The 24704-nt window shown below is 37.5% G+C and overlaps 1 protein-coding gene across 1 annotated transcript in view; it reads left to right on the forward strand.

Moving 5' to 3' along the window:
* Positions 1 to 927: 927 nt before the first annotated feature.
* Positions 928 to 24704, forward strand: part of CHM (CHM Rab escort protein) — a 55754-nt gene continuing 31977 nt past the window's right edge. Inside the window, exons 1-5 of the mRNA XM_088527617.1 lie at positions 928 to 988; positions 10683 to 10749; positions 19046 to 19118; positions 19731 to 19855; positions 23575 to 23929. Coding sequence (XP_088383743.1) covers positions 940 to 988; positions 10683 to 10749; positions 19046 to 19118; positions 19731 to 19855; positions 23575 to 23929 — 669 coding nt within the window. The 5' untranslated portion in view covers positions 928 to 939. The remainder of the gene's footprint in view (positions 989 to 10682; positions 10750 to 19045; positions 19119 to 19730; positions 19856 to 23574; positions 23930 to 24704) is intronic.

Here is a 24704-nt window from a genome sequence, read left to right on the forward strand (position 1 = left end):
AGGAAAACAGAAAGGTCTTAAATGCAGCCCAGAACAATGTTCAGTCCAGCATCTAATTCATATGGTAATAAAAAACGAAGGACATGAAATTAATGACTAAAATCAATGAACTAATATACTTTTAAAATCAGTCTTCAACATGGGGAGTAAGAAGGCTTGATTAAAATGGTGCCACCAATAAAATAATACGGGAAATACTTCCTTGTTTTCCCCCTAATACTGCAAAGTTTAACTCGTGCCAAACAGAGCTGTCCTGATTTGACTTTAAACTTAACAGCAGGTCAGCCAATAGGCAGAAAAAGCTGTAAACAGTACAGCTTCCTAAGGAAACCAGGTCCCATCCAAGGAAGAAATCCACGAAATCTTACATTCTCCATCGAACAAAGTCATTTTTTGGTGTGAGCATTTCCACTTAATATTGGATTGGCCAAAGAGGTCTGAAGATGCAAATGGCAGTAAATAGAAATCCCGAAAAGGTGAGTGGCAGGGAATAAAGCGAAAGTTGCTGGTGGGAACTCGGGGATAACCCGAGGGCAGGGCTGGTTTTGCATCAGGCTCCTGAGCCCTGAGGAGAGGGGCCGCTTGCGACGGAGCCGCAGGCGCAGCCGAGCTGCCGGAGAGCTCCCCGCGCCCGCAGAGGATTACTTCAAAAACTAAAAATCTTAATTAAAGTAACAAACGCCACTTTGCAGCTGCGCCGCAGGAACGTGAATCCTGCCCTGCGGAGGCTGTGGGGGTGTCACCACGACACAGGTGCCGTTTTTTCACGCAAAGCGGGTGTTTTTCGCGTTTTGCGCCGGTTTCCGTCGCGCTGGCTGCCGGCCGCATCCCGCCGCCGGGACTACAGCTCCCAGCAGACCCCGCGCGCCGCCCGGGAAGCCCCGCCCGCCGCGCGCCCGGTTCCGCCGGCGGGAGCCGCGTCACGGTGCCCCTCCCAAGATGGCGGACAACCTGCCCACGGAGTTTGACGTGGTGGTCGTGGGGACCGGTACGCGGCGGGGGCGCCGGGCCGGGCCGGGCCGCGCCGGGGGCGGAGGTGCCGCGGGGAGTCGGCCCCGCGCGGGCGGCGGTCGCGGTGGGCGCGGGTCCTGCGCCGCGTCGCGTGGAGATCCGCGGGCCTGGGGCGGGCACGGCAGCCGCCTCGGCGCTCCCTGGGTCCCTGCAGCCCCCGCGGCCCCCCGCGGCCCCCTGCAGCCCCCCGCGGCCCCCTGCAGCCCCCTGCAGCCCCCTGCAGCCCGCGGCTCCGCCGCTCCCTGGTGCTGACTGAAGCCTGGGCCTGCTGCTGCTGGGGTGTGTGGTGCCTCCTGGCTTGTCGAGCTGAAAGGTCGCTTTTCTGCACTGGCTCTGAAGATTTAAAGTCAGTGTGATGTTAATGTATGCAGTATATATGCGGGTTTTTTTTTATTCTTTCTCGTGGTATAAGAATGAAGCTCTCAAAGTTTTTTTTCTTTCTTTTTTTTTTTTTTCCCCTAACTCTATGATTGCATCGTTGAGGCCTCTCTTTAAAGTACCGTTAACTGAGTATTTGAGAAAACATAACTGCGAGGTATTGGATATCTTGTAACAGCCCATGCTTTATATGTCATGTGCAAGTTCATCCTGTTTCCCATTGAGCAAGTATTGATGAGGTCTGAAACCTCTTGCTGGAACACACACCATGACACTGTCCCTACAAGACAAACTTTAAAGTGTTCCTTCAGATGTAACGTATTTACTGCTTGTATATCATAATTATGAAACATATTGAAACACCTGAGATGTATATTGAAATATATCCCTGTTTTACAGAGCTGGGACAATAGTGGCCTCGTCCAAATTGCTCTTGATGAGCCCCGATTCCCCCTCCTCCGCCTCCCACCCCAAAGGCCTTGAATTTGGCATTGAGCTCTACTTTCTAACATAATAAAAACACGTTACTGTTCGTAGCCCCAAATTTACAAGGAAGTCTTGGTGGCCTCTATGGAGATCTCCCCAGGTCTGCTCAGGGCAGTATTCTGAGCACAAAAGCAAGAAAGACTCTTTTAAATGTTTCTGTTTTCCATGTGAAATCAGGAACTCCATTTGTTGAATTCATTACTTTGTCAAATTAAGGTGTGCCCTTCAGATTCAAGCCTCTTTCATTTATTATTTTTACATCATTTAGAATGGAATAAGTAAGTTTCTTGCTATGTTAAATGTTTACCAGTCAAAAGCAGTCTCCTTCGGTGTTGGTATAGTTGGTATAGAAGCCTCAAAGGGCTTCTGATTTAGTTCTGATTTGTGAGAAATTATAAAATTATATTTTCACAACTGTTGAATTTGAATTAATCAAAAATGTTTTTTTTTTCTTGGGCGTATTGACTACGAAAGCCCTGTAGTGAACCTCTTGTTTTCATGTGTGTTCAGAGCTGTGGATTTTGGGTACACAAGAAGAGTGAGACACAATGAAAGGCGTATCAAACCAACAGGGCAAAATGTTAAAACATATATGCATCTTATTGTGATTCATGTGAGTAATTCAGTTTGTACTGTGAGGAAAAAAATCATATTTACATATCCAGTGATACTGATATTATGAATCTGTCAGTATCAATGTCAACCTATTTAGTTGTTTTACCTCCTAAGGCAACCAGAAGGTGAAAACAGTAGCTAGTAGTGGTTGGAGCAGCTGTTCTAGCTGCTAAGGAAGCTAGTGAAGGTGGCGTGTCCTGAATAGAGCTGACTATTATCATGTAACTAACACATAGCTTATGTTTTTGGGTGCTTGTGCAGGGGTAGAACCCATCTGTCCTGGCAGAACGCCCCTGGGGAGGTTCTGTAGTTGCTGTCGAAGGCAGGACGCAGCGTCCCTTTGCCCCGGGACGCCGCAGGATGAGGCGCAGGGCAGCCGAGCCATTCCGGCGGCGGCAGCCTGCTCCTCCTGCCATCCTTCTTGTCCCTCCCGCGTGGCGCCTGTGCAGTGTGACACCTGTGTTAAGTGCCTGGCTGCTCCCCGAGAAAAAGGAGTGACTGGTGCTAGGATGCCCCAAGCAGAAGAGTTTGTGCACTCCTAGGTATTCACCTGACACCATAAGCTCAACATCAGAGGCACTTTTGGTCCTACTGTCCGTGAGGTGGGCTTGTGACTTTCCCTGATTGGGAGTGAGCTTCGAATATTAGAGGTCTGATACATGGCGGGGAGGGAGAATTTCCTTGAGCTAAATTCTCTCCCTGAAACACGGCTCCTTGGTAGTGGTGATGTGGATTTGTTTTTTAGAGCTGTTGGTTCACTACAATGTTCTCTTAGTAGGAATTCTAAGGTTTTTTATAATGATTACTAAAATACAAAAATTATGTTGTTCCTGTGCGTCTGCTTTTTCAAAGTACATGCGTAAATGGTGACTGATACAGCTGATTGAATATTTCTTTTCTATGTAAAATTATTAAGTATGAAATCTTGCCGTGAAGCAGAGCTTTTATTCATCGCCTCTTTTTAGAAGTGACTCTGAGGAAGTATTTTAGCCATGTCTTTAAGTATCTGTTTTCAGATGTTATAGTCATGCTACATATGGATATTTAATTGTAATGAACGCAGAAATAACTGGGTTGTTATTGTGCTAATGATCTTTATAAATGTTTAGAAGTAATGGCTTTCTTTTCTGCACGTGTGGCCTTTTTCCAGTTTTATAATTTGTGTATCGGTTAATTTTAGTGATTAGGTTGAATGGTAACATTATATTTGATCTTTTTTTTCCTTATTTCAGGCTCGTTTAACTGTTTCCCTGTAGTGAGCTTAATGAAAATGAAACCTCATGTGAAATTTTACTCATCAGTGCTCCACTTAACATAATGCTTATGTTAAATTAGTACCTTGATATTTCCCCGATAAAAGTAAATTCACTTACTGAAGAAAGTACTTTTTTACTTATCCCAGATTAAACATTGTCTTATGAAAACACTTTTGTAGCAAGATAGTGCACAAGTATTTTTGTGTATTGTGTATTGCACAAAAATACTAGTCCTATTTAATGGCTTTATGATCCAGTAACAAGATTTTAATTAAAATCGTGGAAGCTGCATTCAAGGTTTTAAAGAAAACTAAACAAGCGTATGATATACAACCATTCGTATCTTAAATTTCCAGTGAAAATAAAATGTGAGAATTAAAAATAAATTTTAGCATTGTTTTTGATCCTGTTCTTTTATGTTAAAGCATTTAAGTCATCTTTATCTTCTGTCTTTCTCCTCCCAATCCTCCCAGTAACCCCCCTTGAAGACTGTCAAATCCCTGCTTTTTAATATGGTGCTATGGTCAAGTTACTCTCTACCCAAACATAAATGGCTTTATTGGATATTTCTCTCACAAAGTAGCTTGTTCACAGGTATCTTTAATCTACAAAGTAGTTTGGATATTTCAGAAAGTCTAGTCTTTGGAAAGCAATAGTCAATGAAGTCTATTTATCTAACAGTCAGTGGTACCTAGTTTGGGAAGGCCGATGTCCCAAACGCTTGTTTAAGTGGGCAATAGTTGTGTCGGTTTGTTATTGATAAGATTTTATAAGGTTATTTTTTTCAGTAAGTGTAGGTATTGAAATGCTAGTACATGTTTAGGAAGAGAACATTATGAGTTCTTTGGTAACTATCTCAAGAAAAAATACATCTATTTTGCAAGGAGAATGATACTTAGGTCTAGGTTCTTAAAAACTAAATGTATGTTTTTTGTCTTTAGACAATTACCATGCAGGAAAATTCAAAGGCAAAATATTCAGCAGCGTTTAATTTATGGCAGAAATCACTGTAAGCGCGAAGATTTATCATATGTCTGTACGTACTTACCTTAGTTGTGTGGATAAGCATGCAGAGTTACCCTTAACTTTGTGTTTCTGCAGTTGCTTCGATTATATTCCATTTTAATTCAGTTTTCAACTTGTCTCTGATATTACAGGAAGCCTCTACTAGCTTACGGTGAAGCTGTAAAATAAAGGGTGTTACTCTTTAAAAGGTGGCTGTATTCACAAGTTTGCCTGCCAGTAACTCTTATTTTTTTTCTAAAAGGAGTTATTCTTTATAAAAGCAGTCACAGTAAATTTTCTAGTTCTATGCAATTTTCCTTCCATTCTGGTCTTCACTGGTTATAAATAACACATGAAATGACTTTCAAGGTAGAAAGCAGGAATCCATTTTGAAATATTCTATAAAATAAAGAGTGATTTATGGTTTCATATGATTTTGGCTGAAAGCACTCGGGCTTTGCTAGGTCATCAAAGTCCTGTCAGGGGAATCTATTATTTATTGTTCTGTGGTGTAAGTACTTTCTGTTTATCTTATATAAGCATAGTACTAGGAAAATTCATTTCCAAATACTAATATAATTTAAAAAATATAATGATGAAAAACTTATCTAAATATTAAGTATGTGAATTATGCTGCTGAAAGTTAGAGATTCTGATTTAAAACATAATTTTGAAAAACGAACAATTCCTAATGTTTTTGTGACTGCAAGATATTTTTAGAATCTGCCTAAAATATTTTCTAATGCATCTTCTGTGTTGAAATTTTGGTTACACTACCTTATGTAAGTCTCCATTTAACATCAGCAGCTGTCTAGAAGTATAGAAGAAAAGGTAGCTGGAAAGCCTGATAAAGAATTTTTTTTTTTTAACACTGAATAGTAGCATTACTAAGTAGGCAGGAGACTCGCATTAAAATTTCTATTTACAAATAACTTATTATCTATGTATGGAAGCATCAGACACACATCTTTTTTTTTCCATTCTGCCTTCTCTCTCACTTTTTTTTTTTTTTTAAATATCCTCCAAGTATAAATGTACCTTTACCTTCTCACCAGATTTTCTTAACCTGACTCAAATTGCGTGCTTGTTTTTGGGCCTGCCTGCTCTTGAGTTTTCTTGTATAGCAGAATTGCTGTGACAGCCTTGGGGATTTGGACTCTTGCTGGTATCTCAGATGGGATTCTGGCTCAAATACTGTGAAATGTTCCTTGCCCTCCTGGTAGGGAGACTCACTGTACAGTAACCTTTTTTGCTCTCTTTCTCAGTCCACTGTTTTTTGTTTCTTCGCCTGGGCTCCGGTGGCGTTGCTATTAAATGTATACAGTAGGTTGTCTGCATGTGGAGCCTGAAAAACTACTTTAGAAAAATCTCAGCAGAGTACTTTGAATTTCAGTCTGAATCCATGTCTAAAATAGGTATTTGTCTGTTTGCAGGAGAAAACATCAACATCATTGCACTGGTACGAGGATGTTAATTCCATCCTGCTACAAGGACTTGTCTCTTCTTAAGTCACTGGTGCCCTGGGGTTGCTCTAGAGCCAGTCAAAGCACTAGTAATAAAGTTGGCAGCACCAACTCTTTAAACCCTTTAAATCCTCTTAAAAACTCTTTTATGAAATACTTAAACAATGTGTAGGGAAGGAGGAAGGCAGAGTTTCTGTCTCTGTAATGAGACAGAAAAGGAAGTGAAAGATGAAGACACTAAAGGATTTGGGTTAAAATAAAACTTAGTAACGGATATTAGTAATGGATTGTCATGTAAGGCAAAGATCAGACTCTCACAGGTCTAGCATGTGCTAGAGAAATCTGCTCCCGAGCACCCATTTTTTAACACAATTACATTTTTTTCTTGAAGACACTATGAAGTCTTCTGGATTTCACTTGTTTTTGACTTTAATAGATAAGTTTCAAATTACTTGTTTGAAAATTATCTTTTATACTGAAGAGTATTCCTCTGGTTGAGAAAATAAACCTGCTGTGCCTTTCAAGTAAAAAGAATTTCTTACCTTAAATAAATATGCTTTTACCTATAGTTGACAAAGTGGCCTGCCCAAAACAGGTAGTAGTTTTAATCTATTACCTTGATTCAAGCAAAAATATATAGGTAATACACTGCAGATTCATGCAGTGATATGTATTTTTTATGTGAATTTCTAATATTGCTAGGATTGTATCCTATTCATGTTGTTATTGACATCTCAGGTATACTTGCTTTTCTCATATCTTTGATAATTTTTAATTTTCTGGGTTTTTTGTGTGTGTGTAGTCAAATTCAGAATACATATTCTGGTATTGATTAGTTGTTTTTTTTCTTCCTCTCTATGCCCCTCAGACAACACTTTTGTTTGAGCATGATTTTAATCACAAATTAGGTACTCGAATTTTTATCTGGACAAGACGTGTCTGCCTGGTCTCTTTTCTAAGTACCCTCTACTTGCACCAACCGCGAGCTTCCATGTTTTGCATTGTGCACAGGTATTCTGCAGTATCTAGTGAGCCTCCCCGAACCAGCTGCTGTTCCCTGCTTAAAAGTTCAGATACAAACAAAATTTATTACAGTTGGTCTGACTCAACGAGATTGCTGTTTGGAAATTGTCTCTATCCTACGTTCTCAATATATTTCCCCTCAACATTTTGTATTATGGAAAAGCCACTTGTGATTTATTTATTAGATAGAGCAAAGCAAATTAAACATTTAAACCTTTTTCAACAAGAAGCTCATGTCGTTCAGTAAAAGCATATCAACTAGATGACTGGAAAATAGTTTTCAGGGAGAAATCAGGAACTGAGATGCTTCTGTGCATACACAGCTGTTCAGTGTATAAACTGTTTGGGGCATTTAATGTATCCATTTGAGGTCGCTCCAAGAGGCAGTGCATTATTAAAGTGTTGTGGATGGCTGCTAACTGTAAGAGATACAATATGTAAGTCTGAAAATTAATTTTGGATTTCACAGAAGTCAGTTATAACTGTTTTATTTAAAATGCCACTTCTTTTCAAAGCTTTGTAAAGCTCAAGAAAAGGACTTAGCAGTTCTCTTCTGTCTGGTTTAGCAGTTATCTTCAACTTTCATTTTGGGGAATTAAAACTAAAATTTCACCCGATATTTTGATAACTATATAATGCAGAGCTAATACTTGTTTCTTGTACTTACTTCTAAAATGCATTATCATTCATGATTTTGAAATTGCATTTTGCTTCATAGAGGAGAAACAAAAATGCATGTAAATAGAGCTTACCCCGATCAGAGTTTGATGAGAAGTTTGATCAGAATTTTGCTTAGTAACAACCAGACAGAGGTCTGTAAGGTCAGTTTGCGGTGGCTGCATGTGCAGTAGCTGTTGAGATTAATCTGCCTGTTACAGAGTTTAAGAAGATTGTGCTTGGAGAAGTGGCAGCAAACAGTAATGCAGTCAGAGTGGGCTCTGCTCTTCATGAAAGCCTGTGATAAACCTAATGTTTATACTGTCCACTTGCTGGATCACTTGCTTCTGGTGCAGCAGCTGTTTTTGGTGTAGCCCTGGAATCTGGTGCAGTGGTTTTCAGCGCTTCATACAGATAGAAGGAAATATACCTATATTTATCTACATCTCATTTAGGTCTTGCTGTTCTTTGTTCTAAATTGTTGGAGGGATATTCAACTATCTGTTCAAAAAGAATAAGCATCATGAGTGGCATATGTTATAACACCAAGTCCTTCATCCCTTAGGCTAGCAAAACCGCAAGCTGGCCCGCAAAAAGGAATGAATGGCAAGAGATTTTAGAGTCATCTTTCGTGAGAGAGAGATGTCCAATTCTACTTGATCATTAGACGTAAATGTAACTTCAGAACCAATTTTATGGACATAGCCTTTATCCTGCAGTTGGATAAAAGCAGCAATAAATCATTATCCTCAACCCAACTAGGAACCAGAAGTTTTGGAACCTGCTCAGCCCTCTTTTGAGGCCTTAAAAGCATTTCAAAGATTAAATATATTTCAGTTTAAAGTTTTCAGACCACTGTCAGTGGAATGCCAAAGTTCATGCAAGCACGCAGTCCAGATCACATTTTGGAGTATTTTGCATTTGGTGAAGCTGCCTTTTTTCCTCTGTGATTTTATTTCAGATGGAGAACAGGATTCATAGGTGGCAATGGCACAGTCTTATTTTGTTTCCCGAGACTGCGTCACATAAGAATAAGTGGTGCTTTGCTCCATCAGGTGGTTCTAAGAGCCTCTCCAGCAGCTCAGATCATGGCCATCACCTTTCTTACACTTTCTCACTCTGCTGCCTGTGGGTATTCCAGGGACCACAGTACCTCAGAAGCAAAGGGTTGCAGAAGAAAATTGATGCCAGCTTTCAAGAGTGAGGAAGCTAATTCAGGGAACAATTTCATCCAAGGTTAATGGAAGAACAAACCTCCAACATAGTATCAATTGGATCGAGTTTAGAGCAATCTGTTATGCCCTGGTAGCTATAACTCCAAGCCCGCTCAGCCAGGCAGCACTGGGATGTTATGTGTTCTCAGTGGCTTTTATCAGTGTGGAAGGAGAAACAAGCTTCTCGATTGCATTTCTAGAATAATATTCTCTGTGTCCAAAAAAGGAAAAGAAAATATTTTTCTCTTTGAGGAGCTACAAATAAAATGTTAATCGTAGATTCAGTTAAACCAAATAGTTGATTGATGCAGAGAAATGAAACATTCATGCCAACGCTCGGGAGGCCAGCTGAAGGCAGAGCTGCTTTCACGTAAAGAAGGCTGTGTGTAGCCAGGATCTCATGACAGCCCTAAGCGTGTGGTCCTGCTAGGTATCTTATCTTTGTCAGAAGTATGATAGGTTATTAATAACAAAGAAACAGTCTTTTGTGTTCTTACTTCAAAGAACTTTAAATAAGATTTTATCAGAGCCATTTAAAATAAAATACAAGGCATAGTCCTTTACCATAAAATATATTCATTTTAGATGGTCTTCATTCTGAAGTTAGTTGAGGTGTTCATATGAGTCATATTTAACATATCACTGTTTTGCCTGTCAAAAATTACATGAGCATATCAACATATAAACCATATGCATCCTGCCAATTACTGAATTGATTGTCCTGATTTGGAAGTCTTGGTGTCGTGTTAGAACTTCCGGCTTCCCTACCTGCTGTAAGTAACCGTGTAATGTACAGCACAAGCGCAACCTCTGAAACAGGGTGATCAGAACACTTTGTGGCATCTTAAAGAGTAGAAAACGTCTGATGTCCTGTTTCCTACAAAAACTATCACATCCCACCCCCTTTGAAATGACTGCTACCAATAGACCTGTCTGGGTTGTGGAGTGGGTGTCCTTGGAACCAATAAAACTGTTCTGATGTTACTTCTGTGCTACAGATATCCATGTCGAAGCAGTAGACTATTGCAATGTCTTCTGTTTTGCTGGTTAAGAAAGCTTTTTTTTTTTTTTTCCCCTCTTTTTAATCCGTCAAAATAGTAACTCTTAGAAACAGAATTCACATCATGGACCAACTGCAAGCCAACCATTGGCATCTCATGAAAGAAGGGCAGGAATGGTCAAAGACAGAGATGTTAACCTTTTTATGCTGATGGTAGCATTGTCGTCTTGGGCTTAAAGAGATCATGACACTGTGTTTGCATATATTTAAGCCTTGCTAGATGCTTTCCAGACTGCTTTTCAGGTTCCAGGAGTAATAAAGCTAGCTAAACCATTTAATTTTTTTTCCCTTGTCAGTAAGAGTCTTAAATTTTAATGGGATATCAAGTACAATGTAAGAGCTTCTATTCTTTATTAGTAGTAAATAATCGTCCAGTAAGCTTTAACATATTGCATTATGTATTCTTTTTTTTTCGTTGTTTTATTTGCTTTTTACTGACTCATCTCTGATTTTGTTTCATTTGTTAATGCATCTTAGTGTACTAAATTTTAAAACTTGACGTATGTCCTTTCAGGTTTGCCTGAGTCTATCATTGCAGCTGCATGTTCCAGAAGTGGCCAGAGAGTTCTTCATGTTGATTCGTAAGTTATTCCTATAACATATAATATTTCATATGGTTGGGAATGTGGCTGTATACACATGTCTGTGTTCTACGTTCATGTGGCATTAAGCATACTTAAGCTTATGTATGCTTAATATGCCTTATTTTTAGGCTTCCCCTAAACAATTTATTTTTTTCATATTTAATAAATTTTTAATATTTAAATTTTATTTATTTTTGTATTGTTCTCCTCTGTAAAGAAGGCAATTTTTGAGTGTTAGCTACTAATTTGGGACATAACTGTGCTCAAGGATGACGCTGATTTGTCTTTCCTTCATACAGATGATTACAGGTTCCCCTTGTTATGGTTTCTGACAGTAATTATCCCATTCTGTTGGTCTGAGAATTTAACTGAGATGTAATCTTCTAATGGTTAAATGTTTCACCAGCATCCAATTTTTATCAGTTCTCAATGGATAGAGAGGTTAATAAAAGTGTTTTAATTAGGTGTTTTTTTTTTTTTTTTTTTTGCATTTAAATGGATTATCATTAAATATTTTCCTGATTAATCAGGGCATGCAGGGCATGAACCGGAGATGACATTCTGCCTATCCCAAGCAAAATCATTTTGCAGAATACCACTGAAATCAGCTGATTTGTGGCACCCTTTTAAGAGTCTAGTATCTCACTTTTCTTCAGCAACCTACCAAAGCTATTAGAACAGTTTTTGTAGATAAACTTTTTAATGGTACAGCATGATGCATACTGTTGTTTAGAAACAAAACAGGCTATTTGGTGGTTGAACCTCAGCTTCTTTGTACACCTGCTCAGCACTGTACATGTACTCATGACTGCACCTAGAACTTCAGCTTTTGAGGTATTCTTGAGATCCAATTCTGGAGCGTCAGCTGACCAAAGTAAATTGTTAAAATTCCCATCTACCACTGAGGGTTTCCTTCAGCTCTTTGAGACAATCTTGATCGCTACTAGGGAGATTTTTTTACTCTCTGTGTTTGTCTAGAAGATAACAAATGCAATATGAAGTAAATAAGTATATTGACTGATATTGACTAATATTGACTATTGATATATTGACTAATATTTAACTGTAAAATTATAACTTTGTTAACAACCAGTAACAGTCCATGTGGAGGCTGGTTTCAGGAAGCCTGTTTGCTCTTGTCTAGTTTATACTTGCAGATTTTAGGTAAATAGTGTGGTTTGAAAAATGGTAAAAACATGTGGTTTTTTAGGTAAAAACATGTGGTTTGAAGTGGTAGTAACAAGAATGCTGTGAGCTCAAATGTTCTGCTTGTTAGCTGGATTGCCAGAAATTACCAGTGTAGCTTATTGTTCTATTTTTGAGTTCTTGCCTTTCTGTGCAGGTTCCTGTGACATGCACATGTGTATGCAGCACCTGGGTTTAGAGACTTCTGCTGCAGCCAGTATATGTGTTTTCAGTTTTGCCAGTGTTTTATGCTGAAATTTGCTGAGTTTCTCTGAACTGCATTATTTCAAGATTAAGCCTCTGCAATCTGTTTTGTGCCCTGCCCTTAAAAGGTCCCATCATTTTAATATATGTTTATTTCTGAATGGAAATACTTCGCAAGTTCAAACCTTACAAGACTAGCTCAATTAGTTTGCCTAAAATACGATTTGCAGTTGCTCAGTTGGCTCTTGACTTTCCATATGAACCTCTGGCTGCGTGTCCTGGACTGAAGTGAGAACAGGTGGGGCACTCCAGAACAAATATTTTTTGTCAGGAAGACAGAGTTTGGATTAGGAATTTATCTTAATAAGTCTTCAGTCTCCGTGAGACTAAACTCTTGAAGCTACAAAAAAAAGAGTCCTTAGATGGGCTACTTCTGGTATTTCACATCTCAAGGAGATGGCACAAAACAAGGCATTACCTGATGCTCTGTATTCAGCATAAGCAATGACTCAGTTGAAACAAAGACTGCTTTCAAGATCTTGTCTACATAGTAGTGGAATTTTACAACATTTAATAGGTACCCTGCTACAGTAACAAAAATGCTTGGATGACCAAGTCCAGCAGATCTTACTGAAGTTAATGTAAGACCTTCATGCACAGCTATAAAGCTACATTAATTTCAAGAAAACTTTGGAACAGTAATTGTTGAATTAGCTCTTAAATCACTCTCCAAAATGCTAAAAACTTGATTTTAGACTGAGTAGATCTAAAATTAATAAAATATTAAGTTTAGATTTTTAACCAAAGTGCATATATTACTAATAAGCTGCTTTGCCTTTACTGAATGAACCACTAATTCTGTTATTACTTTTTTTTCATATCCATTGTCTAGCAAAATCCGTAGTAACAGTTAGCCACTGGAGCTTTCCATGCCTCTATTTAGCTATGATGAAGTGCTCTTCAGATCAGCAGGCAATTAAAACTGTGGCATACAGATTTTGTTTATTACTGTTTTCACTTAAATATGCTCATTTACATTCACACATGGTTTATTTCTGTGAGGGAAATGAAAGTTTCCACATTTGATTCCTTTCTCCTGTGGAGTTATTTTCCACCTCTTGTGAAAGCATTAAGCTTACTAGGTCATGGAAAGGTGCTCTCAATAGAGGTTTTGTTCATTTACATTAATGGGTGCTGTTTTAATTGGTGTATGTGCTCACTGATTCGCAGTCTACAAGCCAGATCTTGGCAAAAAATGAAAATGTTTATACTGTACAAAACCTTCCATAAATAGACAAACATTTCAGTTGCCATCTGCTTTTTTTTTTTTTTTTTTTTTAAGTAAGTTAATACCCTTGCAAAAAAAAATAAAAAAATAAAAAACAAAATGGGGGAAATTTGACAGCATTGATGTCATTTGAATTTTAAATGAAATATTGGATCTCTGGCAAGCCTCCTAACAATTTGACTGAATTAAAATGTTTTAGTTTTATTTATTACAATGTATTCATTTTTAGATGAATTTTCAAATTTATCAAACTAATAGAATAATTGAAAATTGATACAAAAAAACCCTGCTGCTATTCAGATTAATACTTTTTAAACTGTTTGTGATCCCTTTCTGAAGGAACACAAATTGCAAAAGACACATTTGAGGTTGCTGAAATACTTCTTTGTGCTAGCTGTACTATTTTGATGACTTTCTGTCATTTGTGCTTTGCAAATATCTGGGTTAATTAGATATAAGCTACGGAAAATGTATATAGATAAAGAATTTTTGTGGTTTTCTTGCCCTCATGATCACAACGATCTCATTGTATTACTTCCCATCTCCACACATGTTTGCATTCATCATAATATACCACATAGGTGATTATGGCAGATAGTTTTGAAGTGGCCTATTACAAACTACAACGTTCTAGGTTTGATTTATAAACACTGTCCAAGCATCACCATCCACAGTAGCTTATCTTATTCCAAATAGTCACTTCAGTGCAGTGTTGCCATAAATTCCTTCAGACGCATTTTGAACTGGAGTTAGCTTCTGCCAAATAGTAATTGAAGGAGCTCTGTTTCTCTGGGCCAGCGATCTGTCTCAATAAATGTAAAATCTGTGGTTCTTTTCAGAGAGCTGCATTTACTGTAGATATTAATGAGCTGTTGACATGTGAAATTTCAAGGATAGATGTTAAGTGATTTAGAAAAGTAATTTGCAATTTAAAATGTGGAGATCAGCACTTAGTTTAAAGTGGAAGTTGCTAAAGGAGGGTAGATCAAGACTAGAAGTTGATTCCTGTAAGTGAATGTACCTCCCGTAGTAATGGTTCATAGGCATGGGGCTTCCTCCTCCTGGTTTGGTATGGTCCCTATTTGCAGTTTTTTGCCTGTTATTTTCTTGTAATTAGGTATATTCGAGTTTGATGAATGAATATACAGAGGATTAGAGGGAGCTGCACTTAGCTACATTTTCAATTTGATTTTCTGAATCTAGAGTACAGCATTTGTATAGTTAAATTGCATACATCTTTCCTCACTGACTTATTTCTTTGTTCATGTAAAGTTTAAACCCCGATGTGGATGTTTTTAACTGCTCTTTTGTGCCAAATTTGTTCTGCCTATTCCTCTCGTCCCTTCACTCCTTGTCACCTCTGATCTGTCTTGCTTTTTGACCCTGCATGATGCGAGTAGTCAGTGTCCCTCATGTCCAGGATTCTATTTATGTTTTATCTGAACATCCAAAAGCTTGCAGGGCACCCACACACACTTGATCCTTGCTTTGTTAGTGCATCCCACATCTTGCTATGTGTATGTCTTTCCAGAACTTGTAAAATATGATATAGCTCGTAAAATATAATACGGGTTTGTGTAGCCTCCTCTTTTATTCTACAATTCTGTAAGGTGAGATTGCTGTGTAAGGAGAGTTACCAGACAAGGAATGAGATGCTCATTAGGCAACTTAGATCCTTCTGTGAAAAATAGAGAAATTGTTCAGCTTCCAAAGGAAACTTAGGCAACAAGTCCTAATTTGGGCATTTTTGGACCTTGTTTGAAAAACCCATTTTAATGTTGTTCTAGGATATGAACTTGTATCCCAGCTATTGCAGAGTCAAACTTTCAGTCTCAGCTGGGTGAGATAATTGCCCTTCATCTCGTCCATATCCCAGGATGTGACGTAATGTAAGTGACTGCCACTGCTGCCCCTTTGGTTGAGCTGAAGGATACCAAGAGCTGAACCCTGCATTAAACTGCCTCTTTTGGACACCAAGGAAACTCCTAGGCTGCTACTTATTCTCTAGCACACACTTACAAAGAATAGGAATTCCTGATAAATGTGAGCGTGTACTTAATAGATAGTGCATGAAATTTTATGGCTTTGAAACAAAAGTCGTTTTGTCTTCAGCTCCTTAAAATCAATGTGGCAGTAACTCCCTTTGCAAAAGACAGATACTCTGATGGTAGGAGACTTCTTTCGGAAAGATCCAGTGCAGGACAGACACATTGAGGCAGGTCTCGGGAGCAATCGTGGAGCATCAGCAGCTTCTCTTCAGACATGGCCAGCTTTGGCTCTTCTCCGTGGCTGGTACTAAAGGGCAGGCTTAAGACACGGCGCATGAAAGGCTCTTTCTGCTCTTGGTTCAGTCTTACTCGTGTGTCTCATGCTTCCTTAAGTGCTCCGTTTCTCAAATCACTGTCTGTCTTCCCTGGGAAATACTAAGTATTCTCCTGGTTCTCCTGGCTTGGACTCTGGCATGAGTTTGCAATTTCGGAATGTTCTGGAATAGGATTTGTTATTTTTTTTCAAAGTGTTTATAGAAAAAGACAGTGTTAGCAGCTGAGAAAAAATACATAAGGTAATGTAGGAGAAGAGAAATTTAAGCTTCTTCCCAAGATAAAACTCTATCTGGGGCTGCATTTCCAAAACTTTGCAAAACTCTCCTAGGTAATTTTCCTGTTGCTTTTGAACTACAAGTCCATGATTCAAAAAAATTCTGAACTAAAAACAGCGTGACTTAAATTCATAGAAAAATCCAAGTGATACAAGAGAAACTTTGAGTGAATAGCATCTAGGTAACTATATATTTTAGAAAAAGAAGAAACACTGTGTTCAATGTAACCTGGTAGAAAAGTGATTTTTAACTATGCTGTAAGAGCTTCAAAATGGATGCTGAAATAACAACGTATTTTGAATTTTCATTCTTTCTCGGGCATAGCTGAATTGTAACTCTAAAAAAATCCATCATGTAACACAGCGTAAATAACTAATCATAAATCATAGCTGATCAAAAATCTTGAAATTGATGTATATGGAGAAGATAATACGAGAGGTTGTTAGCATCACTTTGGAAGGGAGCTCGGCTGCCGTGGGAGAGGCAGGACGGCAGTGATTCGTTTTCCAGGTGGGGCAGAGGGAGGGAGCACCACGATGGGCTGTGGAGGGCTGGGCGCAAAGGCCGGCCCACCTCGGTGGGGCTCAAAAGCAAAAGCAGCTGCAAAGAAAAATCCACTTGAACAGGGTGTTTGCGTTACGGATGTCTAATGATTTCACAGAAAGTTTCATAATTTTAGTTCTGTGTTAGTATAGCAATTTCTCTTACTCAAAGTTTATTAAATTGAAATATTCCAAATATGCATAAATCGATATTAGTATAGGCGCAAGAGAACCCCAGTTTCATGCAGGTGTTTTCTTCAGTTTGTGTGATCAGCGGCCTTGCTTGCTCTGGCCAGCACATTATATTCCATAGTCCAGGCGGTTGGCAACTAAAGCTGCAGGTTCTCTTAGAGCAAATATTCATGGCTGCATTTGGCAGAATTCCCAGGAGTGGCAGATCATTTATGGATGTTGGTCTTTTCAGTGGAATTTCAGGAAGGAACAAGAAACTAATGTGCACCTTTGAATGTTAAAGCTTTAATTATATGTTTATAGCTTATTTATAATTAAATAGACCTTAAGATTTTTGTTGGTGCTGTTTCGCAGACTGAAATCTGGAAGAATCAGGGGTTCAGTAATATAGTTAATTCTCACTGCATCGTATTTCATGTGATACCAAATGTACATGTTTTAAGCTTCTTTATCACTCACATAATGAGATAAATATTAACTCCTTTTCATAGAAGATCTGAGCTTCTGGTTGGTAACACGTCTACAGATGGATCTCTTCTGCTCAGAATGAATAAATTGCTGCATAAACTAAACTGCATGGAAAAGCCATGCTTTTTGTTTAAAGTATAGGTCCAGTCCTCCCAGATCATGGCTTTAAGCACTATATTGTGTTCTTGAAGCCACCTTTATTCAGTGAATGCCAGATTTTGTCGTCTCTGCAAAAGATGTCCTATTTATGTTCCTTACGGTTGCCTTGCAGTAGCTGAAAGACTTTTTCAGGTCAGGTTCTAGTCAGGAACAATTAAGGATTGTTTGGCAGACATCTGTCTTTCATATGCTAAGTAAGCAACATGGGCTAGAGCATCACCCCCTGGTACTGTGAGGGGGCTGACACTCTTAATGAAGCCTTTGTCAGTGCATGTAGCCCTTGTCAAAACCAGCCTAGCCTCAACTGTAGAATCCAACCTGAATTTAATTTATTTTTGATGGCACTTAGCTCCACAATTCAGAAATGGAGGAGTGTGTTACGATGAAATCTTCAAGTTTGTTGAATTTATCAATCTGCAGTATTCTATAAAACACAAAGCTCTCCTTGCTCCCTCAACATTTTTTTACTGTGTAAGGTTAAATATGCATTTAATTTTTGGTATCCTTCACTTTTATGGAAAAAAATCCATAATTTAGAGAATGGAGATTTAAGTTAAATCTAGTTAAATCTGAAAGTATCTTTTTTTTTTTTTTTTGCAAGCACTAGTATTTTTTGAAAAATGTAATTGGTCTATTATATTTCCTGTTACAGTTACTAAATATTTAAGATCTGAAATTCATGATAACTTGCTAATTTGTTCATCATATGGCTAGGGAATTCTTGATAGAAAAAAAAATGAAAAAAAGAAAAGCAGAGACCATTTATTGATGAACAATATGATTGCTAATTTTCTGTAATTTTAAACAAGTAACATTTTCAAGGCAGAAGGTAGTAAATATACACTGAAAATTATGCACGACGATATGATTATTTTGTACAAATCAGTTCCTTTGGCTCCACCTACAGTACATGTGGTTTAGAGATGCTCGTGCCAGGAAATGTAAACAGTTCTTAATAAGTATAATAATTGTTCTGTCAGGAATAGAAGTTCATTTATCTTTGACATAACAGAGAAGAGAAGTGCAGATTCTACTGTCTGGACCCAAGCTCAGTTTGCATAAGCATCCTTACTTCATGGGAATGATGTTGAGATTCCCCAACCTTATCCACTTTAGAGAGGAAGTGCCATGCGGTGTAATTATTTCCATTTTTGTATCAGCACCAGGCAGAAGCCGCAGGGCCCTGTTGGTGCTGGTTAGCCCCTAAGCAAGCTGCTGGGTGCTGGGGGGCCCGGGGCTGCGCAGGTGCTGCCTGCAGGAAACACCCCGGGCAGGGTGTTCGCGCGGGCGTGCAGGGCAGGCTGGGCCGGGGCCTGCTCCGTGGGCACCTTCCTCTGCTCCTCGCAGAACCCAGGGCGCTTTCTCTGGGGATAACTGCGCTGCACATCTACCGGACAGGCTGCAGTTTACTGCCCCAGAAATGGGCCAAATCTCATCGCCGTGCTGTGGATGAAAATGGAAATTCTACATCTTACATTCTGTATCTGACTGAAATTTTTGAAAAGCATTATTCCAACTTGCATGTTCGGCACACGTAAAATTTATCGCTGAAAATGTTTGAATTTAAGTTTTTTAAAAAATCTGAAAAACAATTGAAAAAGCTCTGTTTCAAGTTTTCTGAAGTTTTATGTTGCATTGTTGTTTTTTTCTTTGCAGGAAAAATTACTATGGTGGAAACTGGGCCAGCTTTAGCTTTTCAGGATTATTGTCCTGGATTAAAGAAAAACAGGTAAATATATATATATATATATTCCCAAATTACTGCTATTAACATTCTTCAACGTGAGAAGGTAGGTTGAAAAATGAGACTGCTTAATATCCCTATATATTGGATGTCATATATAAGGCATATGTTGGATATATGCTTAGTATTCCCATCTGTTGGATAACTATTGACACTAGAGTAGAACTGCTGTATATCTGTTATATTTTACAGTATTGAAAACTAGTATTTGATGACTAAATGACACCAAGTATCCTATATTTGAGACTTGTGTAATACTCAGATCGTTTTATTTCACGCTATTCAAAGAAACTTAGCTCAGATTTTGGAACTAACCTGGCTGTGACAAACCTATATTTTACTGGGCCGTATTTTAGTTTCTACTAAAACTTGAATTTCATTTAATGCTGCATTTTCAAATTAATTGAGCTAATAATGTAGTGAAAATATTGACATACTACAGTGAAGTGACCAGCCCTAATTATTTTTATATAGTCTTTAAAGAAAAAATATAGAATTGTTAAAAGAAAAATCATTTTGAATCTCATGGAAAGATAGAGATTTATAGTCTAAAAATAGTGCAGGATAAATTTGCAATTTCATAATTTTTCTTTTAAGCAGAAAACTGAAGTTAATGATGAGTGTGAAGACTGGAGAAAACTGATCCTTGAGAATGAAGAAGTTATTTTGCTAAACAACTCAGATAAAACTATTGAACATGTAGAAGATTTCTGTTTTAGCAAGTAAGTACCAATATGGAAATACATAAATAATTTTCCATGTCACAGATAGATGATTACATTTACTTGGCTTTAAGCTTTTCATTGCCAGCAGCCTGACATGCTTCCTTTAAAAGAAAACTAAGAATTGCAAAATTTCAGTAGGAGTCCTTGCTCTTCTGTTGAAATTACCAAACTTCATTGAAGGTAATTCCATAGGAAGATTCTTCCTATGCTACCTTGTCAGGTTGCAGCATTTGAATATTCCTTCAGCAGCCTTGTTATCTAAAAGTATCTAAAGGTATCTAAAAGTATCTTGGTTAAGCAATAGTCTCAAATAGTACTTAAGCATAGTAATAATGAATGGAAATTGCGTGGGCCTCAATTGAAAACTGAAATATTTCTCTCTGTTTATTATTTTTGTATCTTACAGGTTTTGCACTGAATTATTGAATTATTATGATTTCCTGAAAGGTTTATTCAAATAGTAGTTTAAAGTTTAACCTTGAGTTTCTTAGATGATACCATAGGTAGTTGAGTGAAACACTGGCAGATATTCGTATAGAAATATTTATTTCTTTCGCAATTAGTAGAAATAATATAATGTAAGAATTAGAGTAACACCATCTGAAGGTTACAGAATACAGCTGCGTTGCATAGTAATGGCTGCTTGACCATACTGTGGGTAAAATGTTATGTTTGATTTAAAGCAATGTCAATATAATACTTTAGTATTATTGTGTTAATGAATGTTATTCAGAACCAATATTAAATAAGGCTAAAAGATTCATAGTCTCTTAGCTTTGCATCCCTAAGAAGACTGTCACTGAAGAGGTGATACAGACTCATGGCTGGCTCAGAGGAGAGTCCCCCAGCAGGAATGAGTTGCAGTTTTTTGGAAGTGAGCATTCTAGTTGGATCTTCATGTTTTAACAGTGCTTTTAATTTAATCTGGCAGTGTAATACTGTCTTCCATTTATCATGGGAGAAAAAAAAATACAACAAAGAACTGTAAGACTAATAAAACTATCAAAAAAAAAAAGTTTGCCAAATTAACTTAAAACTTTTTGAGAGAGTCAATTATTGTGTTTCTGACAATTTACACATTCTGGCTAGATTCTGTTGTTTTTGCTTAACTTTTATAACTCCTATGAAGTAACCATTAAACATTTATTTTGAAAGAATAAACAGCTGGGTAGCAGTATAATATACACGGTGCAAATCTGAAATGAATGGCCTTAGAACAAAGTGCATCCATCAAAGGAAAAGAATACTGTGTCTACAACAAGCTGTATTGAAAAAAGGCAAATGGCTGAAAAATAAATAGTGAACACCTGTGCTGAATAAATTAACCAGCTGGTTGGCAATTTTTCATTTGACCTATCTGAAGGGGTTGCTGTTACAAGGCATTAATAAGACACATTCATTTTAAGATATTCCTTTGTTAGTACCATTAATTGATGAATGGTAGAAGATAATATTCTAAATTTACACAACAATTTGTCTGCAGATGTATTATTTTTTTTCTGAATTAGGAGAAGAATTGTCTGCACAAAAGTTCAATTTCAGTGATTTTATAGACACTTGTTCCATTATTCAAGGATATTTGTTCCTATAGGAAAGGTGTCATGAATTTAGATTATGTATGTTTCTTAGGTTTCCATTATAAAGTGGGTAGAGCTGCAAATCATACAGATTTACGTATTCATTAAGTAGGAATTGACTTTGGTTTAAAAATGTAAGATTAATTTTAAAATCTGCAAATGTAACATTTCTGTTGTACTGTGTTTCAGATTGATACAGAAAAAAAGACAAAAATGCATTGCAAATCCAAGTTTTACTTCGATGATTAAGAAAATATATATATGTATGTTTAAAATGAGCTTGTTCTGTGCAGTCAGATTGTGTAAAGGTAGGAGGAAAAAGCTTGTCCTGACTTTGCATTGTGTCCTATAAAGCTTCAGAGAAGCCGAAATAAAAGCTTAATTTTTAGTGATTATGCTAATGACAATAGGTTGTTTTGGTCTGTTTACACAGCATTCTGCATTGCTAAACCAAACCGACTCCCTCTTGCTCCCTGAAATGGAAGAGAGGCAGTTGTGTTAATTTTTTTTTAGAAACATTTGACACAGTATTTATTTTTTTCTTTGCTACTCTACATGTATTTAATGTACGCAGTATAAAGAAACATAAATAATGAATCTGCAGAACCTGACTGTGCTTATTACCGTTTCCTTCCAGCAGTTCTTGTACTTCCCAGGGCTGTATCATGTCCCATTCGTAAGTGCTTTCTGAGGGTTGTGCACCAGGCTCGCACCAAACTCTTGCTTTCAGTAGCCCCTGAGATCATAAGGAGATAAACCCTTTAAAGGAGGCAGAATTTTTCTTTCTTTTTATGACTTGAACCAAAATTTCTCCCCCCACTTCCATCTCTACAGCTGCCAATGAGTGAAGGAACATTTTTATAAGAGTGCCACATAATTCCTTGCTGCTCTGTGAATTTTAACCATCTAGATAGTTACTGAAATTCAATACTGTACATTTGCAGGTCACCTTAAAAATCATAGTTCATTAGTTTTCTGCTGAGATTAAATTGTTTATACAGTGCATTAATGGCTTGTGGTATGAAGATTAAAAGACAGTGTGAAATTATTGCTGGACTCCTTTCACTTACAATGACACTGATTTGATTCATCTCAGCTGGTAGTATAAACTAAAATTGGAAGTTCAAAAGTACGAGTTTCTAAGGTAGATGTCATTGAAGTTCAGATAAAAAGGGTAGATGAGATTAAAAGTGGAGGTCTGCTTTTTAAGAGGAATATTAAAGAATGGTATCATTATGAAAAGGAAATGGACTGTATGGAATACTTGGGTGTGGTAATATCCCTCCCTTTGACTGCCTGCCTTCACCATAAGCACATTAGGAATTAATCAGAACTATGCGCAGATTCACCACGTGTGCAATAAATCTAAGATTGCAAAAAGTTAGTAAAAGTGAAAATAATGTAATACATGTATTCTGCTGATAATTGGTTGGTGCGTGGTTAAACTTATGAACTCTAGTACCTTATTAAAAAGCTATGCAAATACACCATTCTTTACTGCTGTTCTTTATGGTTGCTGCTCAGAATGTAAGATCAGAGTCTGAAAAATAAACTTTTTAATCTAATATGAATCTGAGCTTCAGTTCAAAATTCTGTGTTTCTCTAGAAGACTTGCTATATTAGACTATTTAGACTATTTTACTATGCAAAGTAGTCTCAGTCATACCTGGCAATTCTGTTTCCTTCAGTGAACTTGGTTTCAAAAAGTCTTGGCTTGTAACTCGAATGTCTTTTTGTAGTTTAATTTTAAAGATTTTTATCTGCAAGAAAGACAATCAAACTGCACATTTAAACTAGATTTCTTTGTTTATATAGCTGCGTAATGTGTAGAATTTTGTTTTTTCGTATTAAGCCGAATTTATGGATTCTATGTAAAAAAAGAACACACAAGTTTTTTCATTCCTGCCCACACCCTCCCTCCAGTACTCGCCTTCAGCGCTAGCTTTACAATCAGAAATCCAGAACTGTCTAGCTGGTGACACCCCTTTTGACCAGGGTAAAGTATTTTCACCAAAAGGCCGATGTTTCCATTGCTGGTGCTAACTCAAAAGTTTAAACAAGTTTTTAAGATAATTTTAAAGTCCTTCTTTTTTTCTTTTTCCTCCCCACCCTTCTCCTTCCCCGTATGTTTTCAATCAGTCAGGATTCAGCAGAAGATGTTGAAGAAGCTGGAGCTTTGTCAAAGCTGCCTCTCTTTGCAACTTCTGGTGCCGAGGGGGCTGCTCAGGAGTTGGAAAAGGAGACCATTCCTATGGAAAACACCTTGCCAGAAAAGGCTGCAAGCAGTGACCCAGCAAGTGCAACAGAAGGCGGTGAAACAGAAATAACCTCAGAGGGTGGAAGTTCTCCTAACGCAGCTTCAGGCGAGTCCGATTCGCGTGTGGGGAAAACAGAAGCTGCACCCTCAGAAAATTCTGCCCAAGAACCAAAGAAAATTACCTATTCACAAATTGTTAGAGAAGGCAGAAGGTTTAATATTGATTTAGTTTCCAAGGTAGGAACTTCATGACTTTTCGTACAAGTACGCTTACTTCGTTTTAAATGCTGAGACGTTTATAATCTTAGTGTATGGTGGGCTGAAATGCTACCTATAGCTAATTTAAATGTAGATATTTGATATTATTAAGATGAAAAGTAATTTTTCTATTAGGTATGTTCACCTCTTTTAGATAGATTTTCCTGTGTTCTTCTCACTGTCAGTCTGTTAAAATATAATGTACCATTTTTAGTTCTCAGCTGAATGAAAAACTGATTTGCAATAAATTGTATTTTTTTTAAAAAAAAACTACACCTAGTCCATAACATCAAAGTTGAATGTAGCAACTATTTTTGCTATTCCCTTCAATTGCTTGTTTGATTTTAGTCAGAAGATACTACAATTTGACATATTTATCATACAATTTAAGATCAAAAACCTGTCTTTCTGCTACTCTGTAGTGTATGTGCATGTCCTTGCAAATTCAAATTAAATGGATTTTTTTTCCTGTGCTTAACGCTATATACTTCTTTTCCCAAAATTCAGTACTTAACTTTTTTTTTTTTTTTTACAAAATGTCAGACAATGTCAAATATATCCATGTAGATTGCTATGCACAATCTTTAAATATGATTAACACTGTCCAGTGATAAACATTGAAGGGAATAGAAAGGAAAAAATTACCTAGAACTCCGTCCCATTGTTCTCTTATATCTTTGAGAACCCTGATTAACTTTAATAGAAGTGGAATAACTCCCAAACTAATAAAATAAGATGAACAGCAGGCTGAAAC

Source organism: Tinamus guttatus, unplaced genomic scaffold (assembly GCF_059628265.1).
Source record: "Tinamus guttatus ecotype Peru unplaced genomic scaffold, ASM5962826v1 Tinamus_guttatus_pri_ptg000287l, whole genome shotgun sequence".
Lineage (NCBI taxonomy): Eukaryota > Metazoa > Chordata > Aves > Tinamiformes > Tinamidae > Tinamus > Tinamus guttatus.